The sequence below is a fragment of the Rhinatrema bivittatum genome, chromosome 2, assembly GCF_901001135.1.
Source record: "Rhinatrema bivittatum chromosome 2, aRhiBiv1.1, whole genome shotgun sequence".
Taxonomy (NCBI): domain Eukaryota; kingdom Metazoa; phylum Chordata; class Amphibia; order Gymnophiona; family Rhinatrematidae; genus Rhinatrema; species Rhinatrema bivittatum.
In genome coordinates, this window is record NC_042616.1 from 562,386,596 (window position 1) to 562,402,228 (window position 15,633).

The 15,633-nt window shown below is 42.1% G+C and overlaps 1 protein-coding gene across 1 annotated transcript in view; it reads left to right on the top strand.

Annotated features, from left to right (window-relative positions):
* CDH19 (cadherin 19) overlaps positions 1-15,633 on the top strand; it is a 427,290-nt gene that overhangs the window by 284,551 nt on the left and 127,106 nt on the right. The window contains exon 5 of the mRNA XM_029590918.1: positions 7,887-8,051. Within this exon, the coding sequence (XP_029446778.1) occupies positions 7,887-8,051 (165 nt within the window). The remainder of the gene's footprint in view (positions 1-7,886; positions 8,052-15,633) is intronic.

A 15,633-nucleotide genomic window follows, 5' to 3' on the forward strand; every position in this document is an offset into this window, starting at 1 on the left:
TGAATGAGGGGACTCCAGCAGCAGATTTAGAAGTCCCCCAGGAGGATATGGACATCATCAGCATTCCAGGAGGTGGAGTCAGGTCCACCAGGAGGACATAGACCCCAGTAGCATTCCAGGAGGCAGAATCGGGTCCCCCAGGATGGTATGGACCTCAACAATAGACTGGGAGGTGGAGTCAGTTCCCCAGGAGCGTATGGAACCCAGCATTAGAGATGTGCATTCGTTTATGATGAATTAGGCAATTTCAACGAAATTGCCTAATTTGTCATGGTTCGGGAGCCCCACCCCCGAAACAGATTTTCCCTAAACTATGAGAAATTTGTTTTTCGGGTTTGTATGGGGGGAGGGGCACATTTTATTTTTTTAAATAAAAAACCACCCCAAGCATTAAAATTTAGTATAATGCAACCCCTCCACCATCATCCCAATCCCTCCCCAAGACTTACTAACATCCCTGGTGATCCAGCAGGGTCCCGCGAGCGATTTGTCCCTCTGTCCTGTCTGGCCTGCCTCGCTCAAAATGGCGCTGATAGCCTCTGACCTACTATGTCACAGGGGCTACCGGTGCCATTGATCAGCCCCTGTCACATGGCCATCGGCACCATCTTGTGCTCCTACCATGTCACAGGGGCTGACCAATGGCACCGGTAGCCCCTGTGACATAGCATGGGCAAAGGCTATCGGCACCATTTTGATCAAGGCAGGCCCGAAAGTCAGGCGGCACAAAGAGAGTAATCCCTCGCGGGATCCTGCTGGACCACCAGGGATGTTAGTAAGTCTTGAGGAGGGATCGGGATGGTGGGGGGGTTGTATTTAATGTATTAAAGTGAATTTTAATGCTTGGGGCGGGGTTTTTTTAGCTTTGTTTTCCCGTGTCATTTTTTGGGCCGGTTTCGTTTTTCCCCATTTAGTTTTTGGTTGTTTTTCCAAAGACCTAACCGAGGAAAAACAAACTTTACTCTGAAGCGTCTGACTGAAAAAACTAATCGGTAGTAAATAACGAAGTTCATCTCTACCTAGCACTGGGCATGGACCTTTCAACTAGCATAAGGTGCACTGAGGAGATTGCAGCTGTTTAGATACAGTGGAGCCCCCAAGCCAGCACTGCACACCAGCCCAGTTGCATCTTTTCCCATGGGTAAGATTTGGGAAGAAAGGGGAGGATAATAATATCATTTGAGTAAGAAGGAACTCAAGAGGTCCCTTCTATTCTACATGGTGTTACACTCTGGGGCCAACAACCCCAAATTGCCAAATATTAAATGTTCTTGCTACCTTGTAGAAATGTTTAAAGTTATGTGGCCTGAGACTATTAACTATGAGAAGATGTGCTGTTTCACATCCTATTAGTGATAAATATTCTTATGTAGAAATGTACATACTTATATACTCTAATAAACCTGTATTTATTTGTATATATTGCCAGCCTTCTTCATAGTCCCATCTGTTTTTCTGGAGTGAAGGGAGGGAAATACCACCCACTAACATTTTCTTCCTCAGGTGTAGGCACCAGGCACCAAGAACATGAGGAATGATAGAGTGTGCCCAAGGAGGGGCTCATGCCCGATCAGTCCCAGACCCAGGAATGCCCCGTGAGGTAAGCTTTTGATGTCTACGTATAGCTGGGGACTCCTGGTGCTGGCCTGCTACCTAACCAATAGAAAGAGAAAACAGGTAGCAATAACATTTAATATTGTTGCCCCTATAGTGTGAAACCATATAGAATAAAGGGACCTCTTGAGGTCCCACTTAATCAAGCGTTATTATCCTCCCCCTTTTTTCCCAAGTTTACCTATGTAAAAAGATGCAACTGGGCTAGTGGGCAGTGTTGGGCTATGGGGATCTGTTGTATCTAAACTATCATCTCCTCAGTGCCACTTCTGTTTTGCTGAAAGGTCTATGCCCAATGCTGGGGTCCATACCCTTCTGGAGAACTTACTCCAACTTCCAGTCTATCTCTTGGGTCCATACCACCCTGGGGGAGCCAATTCCACCTCCTGGAATGTTACTGGGGTCCAGGCCCTCCTGGGGGATTCAACTCTACCTCCTGGAATGCTGCTGGATTCCACGCCCTCCTGGGAGACTGTTCAAATACTCATCCCCTTTGTAGAAGTAGTTCCCTGCCTACTTCTAGTACCATTTCCAGCTGTATATTAAAGGATGTGCTTAATAAAGTGATGCTCCATACCATAATTACTTAAATGGCCAATTTATTTTCTACAGTTGATCTCCTTCATGCAATTATTACAAAAAGGAAAGCGTGGGTTCTCCCTCATTCGAAAATGCCTCCAGATCATAGATTTATTTTGTGATAACCCCCATCCTTGTGGGTAGATGATTCTGGCATTGAAGTAGCAATGGAGACAAATGGACCCAGAGAAACTTTGGCAGAGGATTCACTCATCCTCTGTACCTGCACTTTTTCTTACTGTCCTTCAACAACATCAGCTCCTGCCTCTTTCTCCTCCTTTAATAAAGTAGAGGCTAATACAAAGTCTTCAGCTAATGCCTCTCCCATTTAAACTTCAGGACATCCTTTAAAGAGAGATTCTTCTGCCTCAGATGCAGAGGAAGAATCTGACAAAACTACTTTTAATGTTTCTTCCACATTAAGAGATTGCACTGCTGTTGCTTTAGTTTCAGAACTTCAACCTTTACTTACAATGGCTCTAGTCATGGTGCTCTGCTAGTGCCTTTCCTTTCCTTTCCTTCTCCTCCAATACAACAGGTTCTGGCAAAGACACAGATAGTGGTGGCATATCTTCCACAAATCTCAATTTCTTGTGACTTGACTTCCCTGCATCTCTTGACATTTTGGATTTGAAAAAATTCTACTTTATTTTGGTTGGGGGACTTCCTGCTGTCTTATAAAATAATTCTCTACCAACTGCTGGCTTGCCACAGACTCTTCCTTTGCCTGACATGACAGGATTTTATCAGATGCAGTGCCTGCTTACTGGGATTTAAATGATGGAGAATAGATTTTTAATTTTTATTATTTTCAATGAATTTATTTTGTGTGTACTGTGTAATAGTGACAACTGACTGAAGTGATCACTCTGTGTATAAAGGTGAATAACACACAGAGACAATACACTACAATACTATTTTCCTCTTCTCACTAGTGTAGTGCACGTACATAGCACAAATGTGCATACAGTGGTAGATAACTACAAGATTCACAAAGTGGCTGCACATCTGACTTGTAACTGCCTGCTTTGTAGATGCACTGAAAACTCTGGTACACTATACAGACCCAAACAGAAAAGAAGCCTTTCTATCTTGGGCACTGTATGGCACAGCTAGAGTAGCTGCTGTTGGTTTACTACAACAAGTCCAAAACCAGTCACTCCCATGATCTTTCCCCCAAAGGGAATAAGAAGTTTGTTAATTAAAAAAAAAACAAAAAACCCCACAAACCTTCCTTTGTCAGTGAGAGTGACAGATGTTAAAATAAAAACCTGTGCAGTGAAATTGATCACAGCAGCTAAAAGGATTGGAATGGAAATGTTTCTGATGTTAAACCAGAAGAGCACTATCAGTTCTGAACACTGTGGAACACAGAGCTATTATAATAGCAAAATGCACTGTCTTCTCCAAAAGAAAGGATCAAATGCAGTTTGAAAAAGTCAGCATATACTAGAAGTAAGGATCAATCACTAGATACACAGAGCAGCAATTCACTGATTTAGAAAACTGATTCATTCTGATACATTCCCTTAGGATGTCATTCTTGTTTCCTTATGGAAATTAACCTGAAGGTTGAATAATCAATCAAATGTTAGTAACATCAGGAATTCACCTATACTTCATAGACCTACCATTGTGAAAAATATATATGATCATCTTAAAAAAGACAAAAATGTCAACTTGTTAGTAGAAACTCAAACTGGTCTTTACCAGATCTCATCTTCAATGATAATCATTGGTCATACAAATGTGTTTTTTGAAGAATTTTTCAAAATGCAATTTTTAGGAAAAATAAAAGAACTTACCTTGAAACTCCAATGTGATATTATTGTTCTTAAGGAGAACAGCCCGACACTGGCAGCATTGATTCAGTGTTTTGATTTCTCTGCATTGGGGCAAAAAGTAAAATGTCAGTCTTTGCAATGGTCTATGAACAGGCAGATCGAAAAAGTGAATAAAATGAGGGAAACTAATTTTCAAGGAACCATCATTTACAAACTACTTACTAAACTGGTAGTGCAGCTGTCATATTACCTTTGCACAGTAGTGTTTCACTCGTTGGAATATCGGCAGATGAAACCAGCTTAACATCTACTGATGCCAGTTTTGAAGTCTATTAATATTGATTTTGAGTACTGAGTTATAATCTGACATTGTTTGTCAGTTCATTGGTCTTCTGATTCAAATCGATATTAATAGACTTTAAAACTGGCATCAGTAGATGTTAAGCTGGTTTCATCTGCCGATATTTCAACGCGTGAAACACTACTGTGCAAAGGTAATATGACAGCTGCACTACCAGTTTGGTAAGTAGTTTGTATTTCGATGGTTCCTTGAAAGTTTGTTTCCCTCATTTTATTCACTTGTTTGATCTGCCTGTAGTGTTCATAGACCATTGCAAAGACTGATATTTTACTTTTTACCTCAATGCAGAGAAACCAAAACACTGAATCAGTGCTGCCAGTGTCGGGCTGCTCTCCTTAAGAACAAGACTATCAAATTGGAGTTTCAAGTTAAGTTATTTTATTTTTCCTAAAAATTGCATATTGAAAAATTCTTTAAAAACAACACATTTGTATGACCAATGATTATAATTCAAGATGAGGTCTGGTAAATACCAGTTTCACTTTCTACTAACAAGTTGACATTTCCGTCTTTTATATGATGGTCAAATATATTTTACACAATGGTGTGTCTATGAAGTATAGGTGAATTCTAGACTTTGCTATTCTTGTTTCCTTGCCAACAGATCCCAGTTATTCTCTGACCTTACTCTTGAGTCATAAGCAAAGGCTGGTTGTTATGGAGACTCTCACATGACCAGCTCACATTGTACATTTGTTCTATTCTTTACAATTCAGTCATTGTGGTCTATGGAACCAAAAACAAAAGAAACAAATGACATGTTTCATTCTGGGGAAATGCCCATTTGGTTTCAGGGGCCCACAAATAAAACAAATGGGGCATATTTCTTTCAGAATGAACATTCATTTCTAATGAATGCACATCCCTAATATCAGTAACTTTATAAGTTCCCAAGTTGGTATGAGATTCACAGTTATATTTTATCTGCAGCCTTTACACTAGCTATCAATATGAAATTATGGGGCGGATTTTCAGAGCCCTGCTCGTGTAAATCCGCCCAAAACCGGGCAGATTTACGCGAGCAGGGCCCTGCGCGCCGGGAAGCCTATTTTACATAGGCCTCCCGGCGCGCGCAGAGCCCCGGGACTCGCGTAAGTCCCGGGGTTCTCGGAGGGGGGCGTGTCGGGGGCGTGTCGGGGGCGGGGCCGGAGCGCACGGCGTTGCGGGGGCGTGTCGGCAGCGTTTTGGGGGCGGGTACGGGGGCGTGGCTACGGCCCGGGGCGGTCCGGGGGCGTGGCCGCGCCCTCCGTACCCGCCCCCAGGTCGCGGCCCGGCGTGCAGGAGTCCCGCTCGCACGCGGGGATTTACGCCTCCCTCCGGGAGGCGTAAATCCCCCGACAAAGGTAGGATGGGGGTTTAGACAGGGCCGGGCGGGTGGGTTAGGTAGGGGAAGGGAGGGGAAGGTGAGGGGAGGGCAAAGGAAAGTTCCCTTCTAGGCCACTCCGATTTCGGAGCGGCCTAGGAGGGAACGGGGGTAGGCTGCGCGGCTCGGCACGCGCAGGCTATACGAAATCGATAGCCTTGCGCGCGCCGATCCAGGATTTTAGCCGATACGCGCGACTACGCGCGTATCTACTAAAATTCAGCGTACTTTTGTTTGCGCCTGGAGCGCAAACAAAAGTAGGCTATTCGCGCTCGTCTGAAAATCTACCCCTATATGCATAACGCTAGCAGCCGCCACTTACCCACGTGGCCGTCGCCCTTCCTTTTGGTCCCTTCAGTACATTAGCCAAAATTGTGCATTCATTTTGTAACATATGTAAACACGGACACTGTTGTTGGTATAATAAGGCCGCAGCTTTTATTTAACACATCATGAAAAACTTCCTTGGGTACCCGAGCCGGTATGGTGGATCCACTGCTGCCCGGTGTAGGTACCAAGCAAGGCAGCCTTCTCGATGGGCCCCCCACCTTGCTCACCAGCAAGGGGGCCCCAACCATCGGTGCATTCTGCGCCCCCACCTTTTGCGCCACCCAAGGCATTGATCGGCTACCACGCCATCCTGTGATGTCACCGGCACCATTTGCAACCGGCCCGGGTAACCGCCCCTCCCTCTCAGCTGCGACAGATTTCACGACCATGAATAAGCTTTGACGTGTACTTACTAACATACATATGCTATCTATATGTTATAATATTGCATGCTTAACATAATTCACAGTGTTATTCTACTCGTCGAGCCCTGTTCTTTAAAGACATTCTCAACTTTTCCTTTAACTTGTTTCAGGGGTGGGTGGATGGGTTCTTCGCCGGTGCGCAGTCCAAAAGGGGGTTCCCTGACCTCCGTCATGGCCCTTTAAAGGGTCAATGACATCATCGGCCGGCACCGCTGGCGCTCCCTCTGACTGGGGTAACTTGGGGCAGGGCTTAGCGCCTGCATTAGTGCTCGCACGCCAGCACTCCCGACGGCCTCGCCGCGCACTTCTCGTTCCCCCCCCCCCCCCCACACACTTTCCCGCTGGGTCTCCGTTCTTTGTGGGGAGGGCGGCGCATCGGATAAGGGTGGGCTCTGGCCAGTAGGCTCAGGCCCACCTATTACTGTCACTTTGAAAAATACCAGGAAAACTACCCACACGTACATACCCACACATACATATTTGTGAAACTTCAAAAGGATGATTCCAAGTGCAAACCCCTCCCAATTCCACCTCAAGAAATGCCCAGTAAAGTTTTGTGATTATATGTTTACCTGAATATTGGGGAGGAACATTGTTGAAAAGCCCTATTCAGTTTTACCTGTAGAAATAACTCAAAGAGGTAATTTCAGAATGCATTTCATCACATAAAATATTGTACATACAGATATGGGATTTCATACAATTGTCTACCTAAAGTGTGGATAAACCTATACATATATATCATGTCCATTTCCAAGTTTACACAGTGGAGAGGTGTTTCCAGAGATGGGGTAGGGGGAACATAAATACTTTGTTTATTTTAAAAATTAGGCATACAAGTTTACATGGGAAATTTACATGTTCTGAATAACTTGTGCTGGTAATTTCAGTTGAATCATTTTCAAAGCAAAATGTATGTATGGATATTCCTTTTGAACTTTTATATAACTTATGTATGTATTTGTCACATAAGTTGCATGTGATTTTTAAAATAGCCTTTCTTTTCCCCACAGCAGTAATGATTATAACTCCTGCATTCACTCTGGGCTTCATTCACACAAATTACTTTTGGCCTTTGGAAGGTAAAACAGAGAAAAAGAAATGCTAGTTATTCTAAAAGCAGATTTTTTACTAAATAAAAACCAAGATATTCAAAACAATGTAAAAAAAAAGTTTTTTAAGACATGCCATCTATTCTGCCCTTTAAAACATGAATGGATTTTAATATAGTACATGTTTATTTTTCCTATAAATGCAATAACATTTCAAGATGCTGTGTTTGGTTGGATCAAGGCAAAGACATTTCTAGTTTAATATCACACTCACCTTCTCCCTTTTCAGTGATAGAGATCATTATAAATTAAGCATAGTCTATTTAATTAAGTCTGTTAATTGTTGAAATAGTGCAATTAAACTATTATGTCTTACAGGAATAATTAAAATGGTTTCCCAAATGGACAGAGAAACTAATGATCAACATCTTGTGGTTGTGCAAGCAAGAGATATGGTTGGACTGACTGGTGAATTTTCAGCTACAACAACTGTAACCGTTAATTTATTAGACATCAATGATAATGTGCCCAAATTTCAACAAAGTGAGTAGAATTCCATGAATCACATCCCTTGTTCCTAAAAGAAGTTTTCAAAACTTTCCATTTAACATCATAAGAGTAAAAACAAAAATACACACACACACAAGCTGTAGATGATAACTTTATATTGCATTAACTTAATATATTTGTGACTAGCATTTCCATATGTAAAGCTTGTAAAGATGTGCAGGGAAGGTGAGGGAGACAAACAGCAAACACCCTCCCATCCCTCCCCTTCAACCCCCCTCACTCTGGATCAAGTGCAGCCTCTCTCTCTAGGCCGTTTCCCTTTCTGAATCCTCAGACCACTGGCAGAAGGGAAGCCTCATACTTGCATCCTGATGGCATGCCAACTGGCACCTCAGTAGCACTTTCTGTAGCTTTGCACTTTGAACTGCTTGGTGCCCCATGGCATATGGATGTCAAACTACAAAGCTAGGGCAACTGCCATTGAAGGGCAAAATGGTTAAATGCCAGGAGACAGAAAGTATGTGATTCTATAGCTGCTGGTCAATCCTGAGGAAGGGTGCTTGGGGAGGGAGGGGTGTGATCAAAAGGGAACCCTGAAATGGGAATGTATTTGAGGAAGGAGACTGCTATTGTATTCACAGACTGGGGAGGAGTTGTTTGGATGATTGCCCAGAAAAATGATTAGCAGCTAGAGGGTAGAGGATGAGATGAAGAGACCCCAATCCCTTTTCATCATTATTCATATTCTCCAACTCAACAACCTCCAGGAAATGACTAGCTCACACAATGCAAGCCTCTCCCCCAGGACTTAAATTATTTGCAGTAATCATCCCATGAACCCCTGTGCTCCAGGTAGTGTGTGCTATTGTAAACAGAGGGATATTGGCTAATTAGTTCATTTTCCCTCTATTTCCGTATTTTAAATACACAGCAGCATTAAAATTGTAATATGACTGTGCAAGCACAATTTAACATGATTTTTTTTTTCACTTCTGGTAAATTCTTAAGGCCATTTTCCAGTCTTGCTGCAGAGCTTGCAGATCCATAGGTACCTAATAATAGTGGGCATGCAAACTGATTTTCAAAGAAAATCTTCCCATGGAATGTATCTTTGAAAATTTGTGGCCCAGTGGGAGCCAAAGATACATATAAGCCAAAGAGTTTGCAGGGACAAAATACTCACCAGGAAAGATAAAAATATTAGGGATGTGAATCGTTTTAGGACGATTAAAATTATCGTCCGATAATTTTAATATCGTCTTAAACCGTTATGGAACACAATACAATACAGATTCTAACGATTTATCGTTATAAATCGTTAGAATCGTGAGCCGGCACACTAAAACCCCCTAAAACCCACCCCCGACCCTTTAAATTAAATCCCCCACCCTCCCGAACCCCCCCCCAAATAACTTAAATAACCTGCGGGTCCAGCGGCGGTCCGGAACGGCAGCGGTCCGGAACGGGCTCCTGCTCCTCAATCTTGTCGTCTTCAGCCGGCGCCATTTTCCAAAATGGCGCCGAAAAATGGCGGCGGCCATAGACGAAAAAGATTGGACGGCAGGAGGTCCTTCCGGACCCCCGCTGGACTTTTGGCAAGTCTCGTGGGGGTCAGGAGGCCCCCCACAAGCTGGCCAAAAGTTCCTGGAGGTCCAGCGGGGGTCAGGGAGCGATTTCCCGCCGCGAATCGTTTTCGTACGGAAAATGGCGCCGGCAGGAGATCGACTGCAGGAGGTCGTTCAGCGAGGGTTCCGGCGCTTCGCTGAACGACCTCCTGCAGTCGATCTCCTGCCGGCGCCATTTTCCGTACGGAAAATGGCGCCGGCCATACGCGTATGGCCGGCGCCATTTTCCGTACGAAAACGATTCGCGGCGGGAAATCGCTCCCTGACCCCCGCTGGACCTCCAGGAACTTTTGGTTTCTGTATATCCATAATGAATTTCACGAGCTAGATTTGTAAGCATCTGCATTTATTCTATGCAAATATTTCTCATGCATATTCATTTTAGATATCTTGAAAACCTGGCCTATTTCTGACTCTCCTGGAGTGGTTGGATATCTCTGCTAGACATGTTTAAGTGTAAGCCTGTCTACATATGCTTTATGTTGAAAATTGTTGAATATTTTAGTAGCTGCCTTCTAGACTGACACTACTTGGGTTATATAATTGTATAGAACATAAAAACATAAGAATTGCTATACTGGGTTGCTTTGAAGGTCCATCACGCCCAGGATCTTATTTCCAACATGGACAGACCAGGCCACAATTATCTGGCAAGATCACATGCTGTTATCATGTAATAATAAGTAGTGATTTTTCTCTAAGTCTACTCGGTTAATAACAGTTTATGGACTTCACCTCCAGGAACTTATCCAAACCATTTTGAAACTTTTGTACACTAAATGGCATAATCACATACTCCAGCAATGAATACCAGATCCTAGTTGTGTGTTGGGTGAAAAAGAATTTTCTCCAATTTATTTTCAATGTGCTGCTTACTAACTTCATGGAGTGTCCCTTGTCTTTGTATTTTTTGAAAAAGTAAATAAATGATTTACATTTACCTATTCTATTCCACTCTTCATTTCATAGACCTCTATCATATCCCCTGTCAGACATATTTTCTACAAGCTGAACAGCCCAGAACTGTAATAGTACTCCAAATAAAATCTCACCAGAGATTTATATAGAAACAATATCACCTCATTTCTAGTACTGGCAGTGGCAATTCTTCTCCCTGTATACCCAGACATCCTTCTGACTTTTATCATCACCTTACCTGCCATATTTGGCCATCTTATGATCATCAAATATAATCATCCCCCCATCTTGCTTTGGTTTTGTGCACAGGAAATGTTTTCCCACAAACTGTGTTACTCCCTTGGCATGTTTTAGCTTTAAATCTTTGCTTCCACAATGTACACCATTTCTCAAGCTCCACTAAATCCATCCTCATGTTTTCTACACTATGTAGGGTGTCTACTCTGTTGCAAATGTTCTTTCGAGCTGTAAAATGTCAAAACTTACTGATAGCCCTTCTGCATTATCATTTATGAAAATATTGAACAGAACTGGAATGTGGACCAAGCATACCTTTGATAACCCCTCCCTCCTTTCCTTCAAGTGAACTCCATTTATTACCCCTATCCTTTGTCAATTCCCACTCAACCAATTTCTAACCCAGTCAGTCATTTTACGACCCATACCTAGGATCCTCAGTTGTTTATAAGTCCACTATTTTATTTATTTATTTAAAATAATTTATATCCCACACCCATAGTCTCACCCTAGCTTGATAGCACCTAGAAGTGAGTGCATCAAGCTTGGGCAAGAGTACAATGTATAAATCTCATCTTTGTGTATCTTTCCTCACTCCAAATGACATCAAATGTTCACTAATGTGTTCTGTGCTGTTCATACATCTGACTGTGCATGTAAACCTGGCCCCTAAAACCTAGACTACCACCAAAACTTTACCTCGAGTTACTAGTTGGCCCTCCTACAGTGGTATAAATAGTTGCCTAATATGAGAGCCTTATAATAAAGTCTCTCTCTCTCTCTCTCTCTCTCTCTCTCTCACACTCTCTCTCCCCCTCCACATGTTGCAGTAACTCCAAAATTTCCCTAACCATGCCATTTTTTTTAATCATGAGCAAAATGATGAATCTCGGCTTTAGTGTAATCTTGACCAAAATTAACTACTTGCCTGCTAAAGGAATATTTCCACATAGAACATGACCAACAAGGAAAATGGCCCAAAGTTTCCCTGCCAGTGTGTAGATAAGATTTATCCATGTTTTCCTGAACATTAGGAGCCCTTTCAAATGCAAAAAGAGGTAGAATGCAGAGTGATTCATGCAACTGCAAAATATGCCATTGTCTCTTAAAACTTTCCAGAACAAGATGAACTTGAGGCGAGTATGGAATAACACACAGGGGCTGTAAATTTTTCACGCACATGTGCATGCAAGTCCCGCTTTCACCATGTAAGTGGGGTATTTTAAGAGGGGCACACATCCATGACATTGCCAATTTTACCAGTTCATTCACAGTTCACCCAGGCAAATGATAGGATTCAAACCCGCCCTAGTTTAATAGTTTTTCCTCTCCCATTGTTTGCACCAACCCTTAAAACCCGACAGACTAGCCTAGAATTATTTTTATTTTATTACTTACATGCCATCCATAGCAGTAGTAAAGTTAAGCGGCAGGGGACTCTGGTGCGTGCCTGTGCCCATATTATTTATGCGCACATCTCTTGACCTTCACTTGACCTTCTCAAAGTTCACTTAGAGAATAGCCACTGCCATTAACAATGGTAACATGGAATATACTTAGTTTTTGGGTACTTGCCAGGTTCTTGTGGCCTGGATTGGCCACTGTTGGAAACAGGATGCTGGGCTTGATGGACCCTTGGTCTGACCCAGTATAGCATGTTCTTATGTTCTTGTGTTCCTCCAACATGCTCATGTCCCATCCAGACCACACCCATGCCCTGACCCTTTTCAAAACTTTTGATTTGTGTGCATAACGGGAGATACACGCATTCATGGCTGGCTTTTAAAATCTGCTTGGCATTGGCATGCATAGGACTTTTAAAATTCACCTAACAATGTATGAGTCAGCTGTTCTATTTCCCATTTATAATAAAAATTCCTGATTAACCCACCTGGCTCATTTTTAGGTCTGTTGTATTATTTTAAGGGGATACCTTTTTTGAAAACAATAATGCTTCATTTCTATGGCCTGACTCTTGACTTCATCTATGGATGTGCCTAATTGGTGTAAGTATAAGAATTGATTGACTGGCAAACTGTTCCACAATCTTAAAGGTTGTAAACTAGAGTACTATAAGAAAGTGTTGAGATCTGTAAGTTTCCTAAAGATGGAATATTGGAATTCTATGAAATTTTTAATGATAGTGAGGTCCAAATAAAAAAATAGTCTTAAGTATTAGCGAGAAGCGCGAACTGCAAATTAATGTTCTAGTCATTTAACCACACCATAAAGTTTAATTGATTTATGCTCACAGTCCATAGTAGAAATACGTAACTTATGAACTGTTAATTGAAACGATGTGTCAAATTTTGATGGCAAAAGATCACTCAGAGGACACTAGAAACCCCCACACATACTGATTTGCAATATCTTATACATAGAAATGACAGATACCATTTAAATGAACATTCATAATAGCCACTACTAGCCTCCAAAAGCCTTCACTGCCTTATTCTTAATCATAGATCATCTCACACTGAAGCATTTTCATAACTTTTCTTTAGCAAATAAAAATTGACTTATCTTAGATACTTGAATATTCTCTCATCCTAAAGAATATATCCTGGCATGGGTTAAGGGATTATATGGATATAACAGGCAAAATATTCTAGATCAGAGATTCCAAAACCTGTCCTGAGGGACCCCCATCCAGTCACCTGTCTGGGATATCTTCAAGGAATATACATGAAATAGATTTGCATGTACTACTTCCACTGCATGCAAATTTATTTTATGCATATTCATTGTGGATATCCAGAAAACCTGACTGTCTGGGGACCTCCCAGAACAGGTTTGTGAATCACTGTTCTAGATGCTTTAAATTTCTAATACGTTAAGATTGCACAATGATCATTATAATCAGGTTGGCATCTTGAATCCCTTTGGCACAAAAAAAGTCTTAGGGGCAAAGTCAGGTCCATAACATTTTGAAAAATGGTGCCAATAAGGCCCAGTGCAGAGGGGTGCCCTGGACACCCATTACGGGAGCTTATTTCTCTTTTAAAGATTTGGTGGGTGTGGGAGGGAGGTTAAGGGATGGAGGGTGCCTGGGGATATGAGAGGTGGGCCCACTGAACCACAAACATTTTATTTAAAACCTTTGGGTGGAGAGAGACACTATATACTCAATCATTATGGGATGTCTATTGGAGTAGAGAGTATGAGGGAGGAACTTTCACTGACCTATTTTCCATGGGAAGGGGTGTGGGGACATGCTGGATTTTGAAGACTTGGTTGGGGATGGGGAGGTCATCACTGAGCAAAACACAGACTCAATTTTTTCTTAGGAGATCAGGACTGCCTCAACTGTTGGCCCAGGTTTGAGCTGAGAGTCAGCCCTAACCCTTGCTCATCTTCTTTTTGCCACAGCAAACTTTTTTGGCTTTGCATGGCACATTAAATGTAATGCAGGAGCATCATTAGGGTCTTGTGGCTACCCCATTACATTTACAGATTACCCAGGAGGTGTTATTTTATCGCAACTGACCATTTTCTCAGTCCGTCGTGATAAAATATTTACATCAGATTGCTTATTAATTATCTTGTTTACATGTATTTGCATTATTCATGCATGCAAATCACATGCTAAGCAGGTCATTGTAATTGGGGAGGTAACCTGGGCAGGACCATGTAAAATTAAGAACATAAGAACATAAGAACGTGCCATACTGGGTCAGACCAAGGGTCCATCAAGCCCAGCATCCTGTCTCCAACAGTGGCCAATCCAGGCCATAAGAACCTGGCAAGTACCCACAAACTAAGTCTATTCCATGTTACCGTTGCTAATGGCAGTAGCTATTCTCTAAGTGAACTTTAGCAGGTAATGGACTTCTCCTCCAAGAACTCATCGAATCCTTTTTTAAACACAGCTATACTAACTGCACTAACCACATCCTCTGGCAACAAATTCCAGTGTTTAATTGTGCGTTTAGTAAAAAATAACTTCCTCCAAATAGTTTTAAATGTGCCACATGCTAACTTCATGAAGTGGCCCCCTACTCTTTCTATTATCCGAAAGAGTAAATAGCCGATCGTACAATATTGCCGCAATAGTGCTCTATCACAAAATATACAGTATACATTGCATATTAGAGCACTATCACATTTAATGCATCACTCAGATTGTGAGCCCTCTGTTGCCATGGAAATACATGTATAGGGATCATGTTAGTTCCCTACTAATACTGGATTATTTACGTATGGGGCGAGATTGATTAGTGTTTGATGGGTTTGCAGATCCCCCATGTGCTAGCTAGCATTAGTTGTGTTCCCAGTGTTTTTCTAGAGAGGTCATCATTTTGCTTTTGTGGATCCTTTTTGCTTTCAAGGAGGCAGCATGTCTTAAGTTGATCTTTCATTTTTCTAAGTCTTAATTTTAAGCTCCATGGAACCTTTTATTTTGCATGAGCGTTTCTTTCCATCCTCTCATTCTTGTTATTTGAGTTTGGATTTCCAAATCCTCTTGGACTCAACTAAGCTGTTTCGAGTTTTCTCTTCTAACAAATGGAAGTGGTTCCCTTCTTGTAAGTAGAACCTGAGATCATAAGAATCCAAGGAAAGGATGACTTCCAGACATCCTGAAAGAAAGAGGAAGGAGAGAGAGAGAGAGAGGAGAGAAGGAGTCATTTGTTAATATTATGACAAGTTTTAGTCTTTGTTATATAATAGAGATGTGAATCGGAACCGGAATCTGATCGGTATCGGTTCCGGTTCCGGTTCCGATCCAAATCTTAAACTTTTTATCGCCCAGCCCGATTTGAGTTCTGATTATCGGCTGCACCCGATCTGATAATCAAAACACCCTCCCGAACCCCCAAAAAAGGTTTTAAAATTAC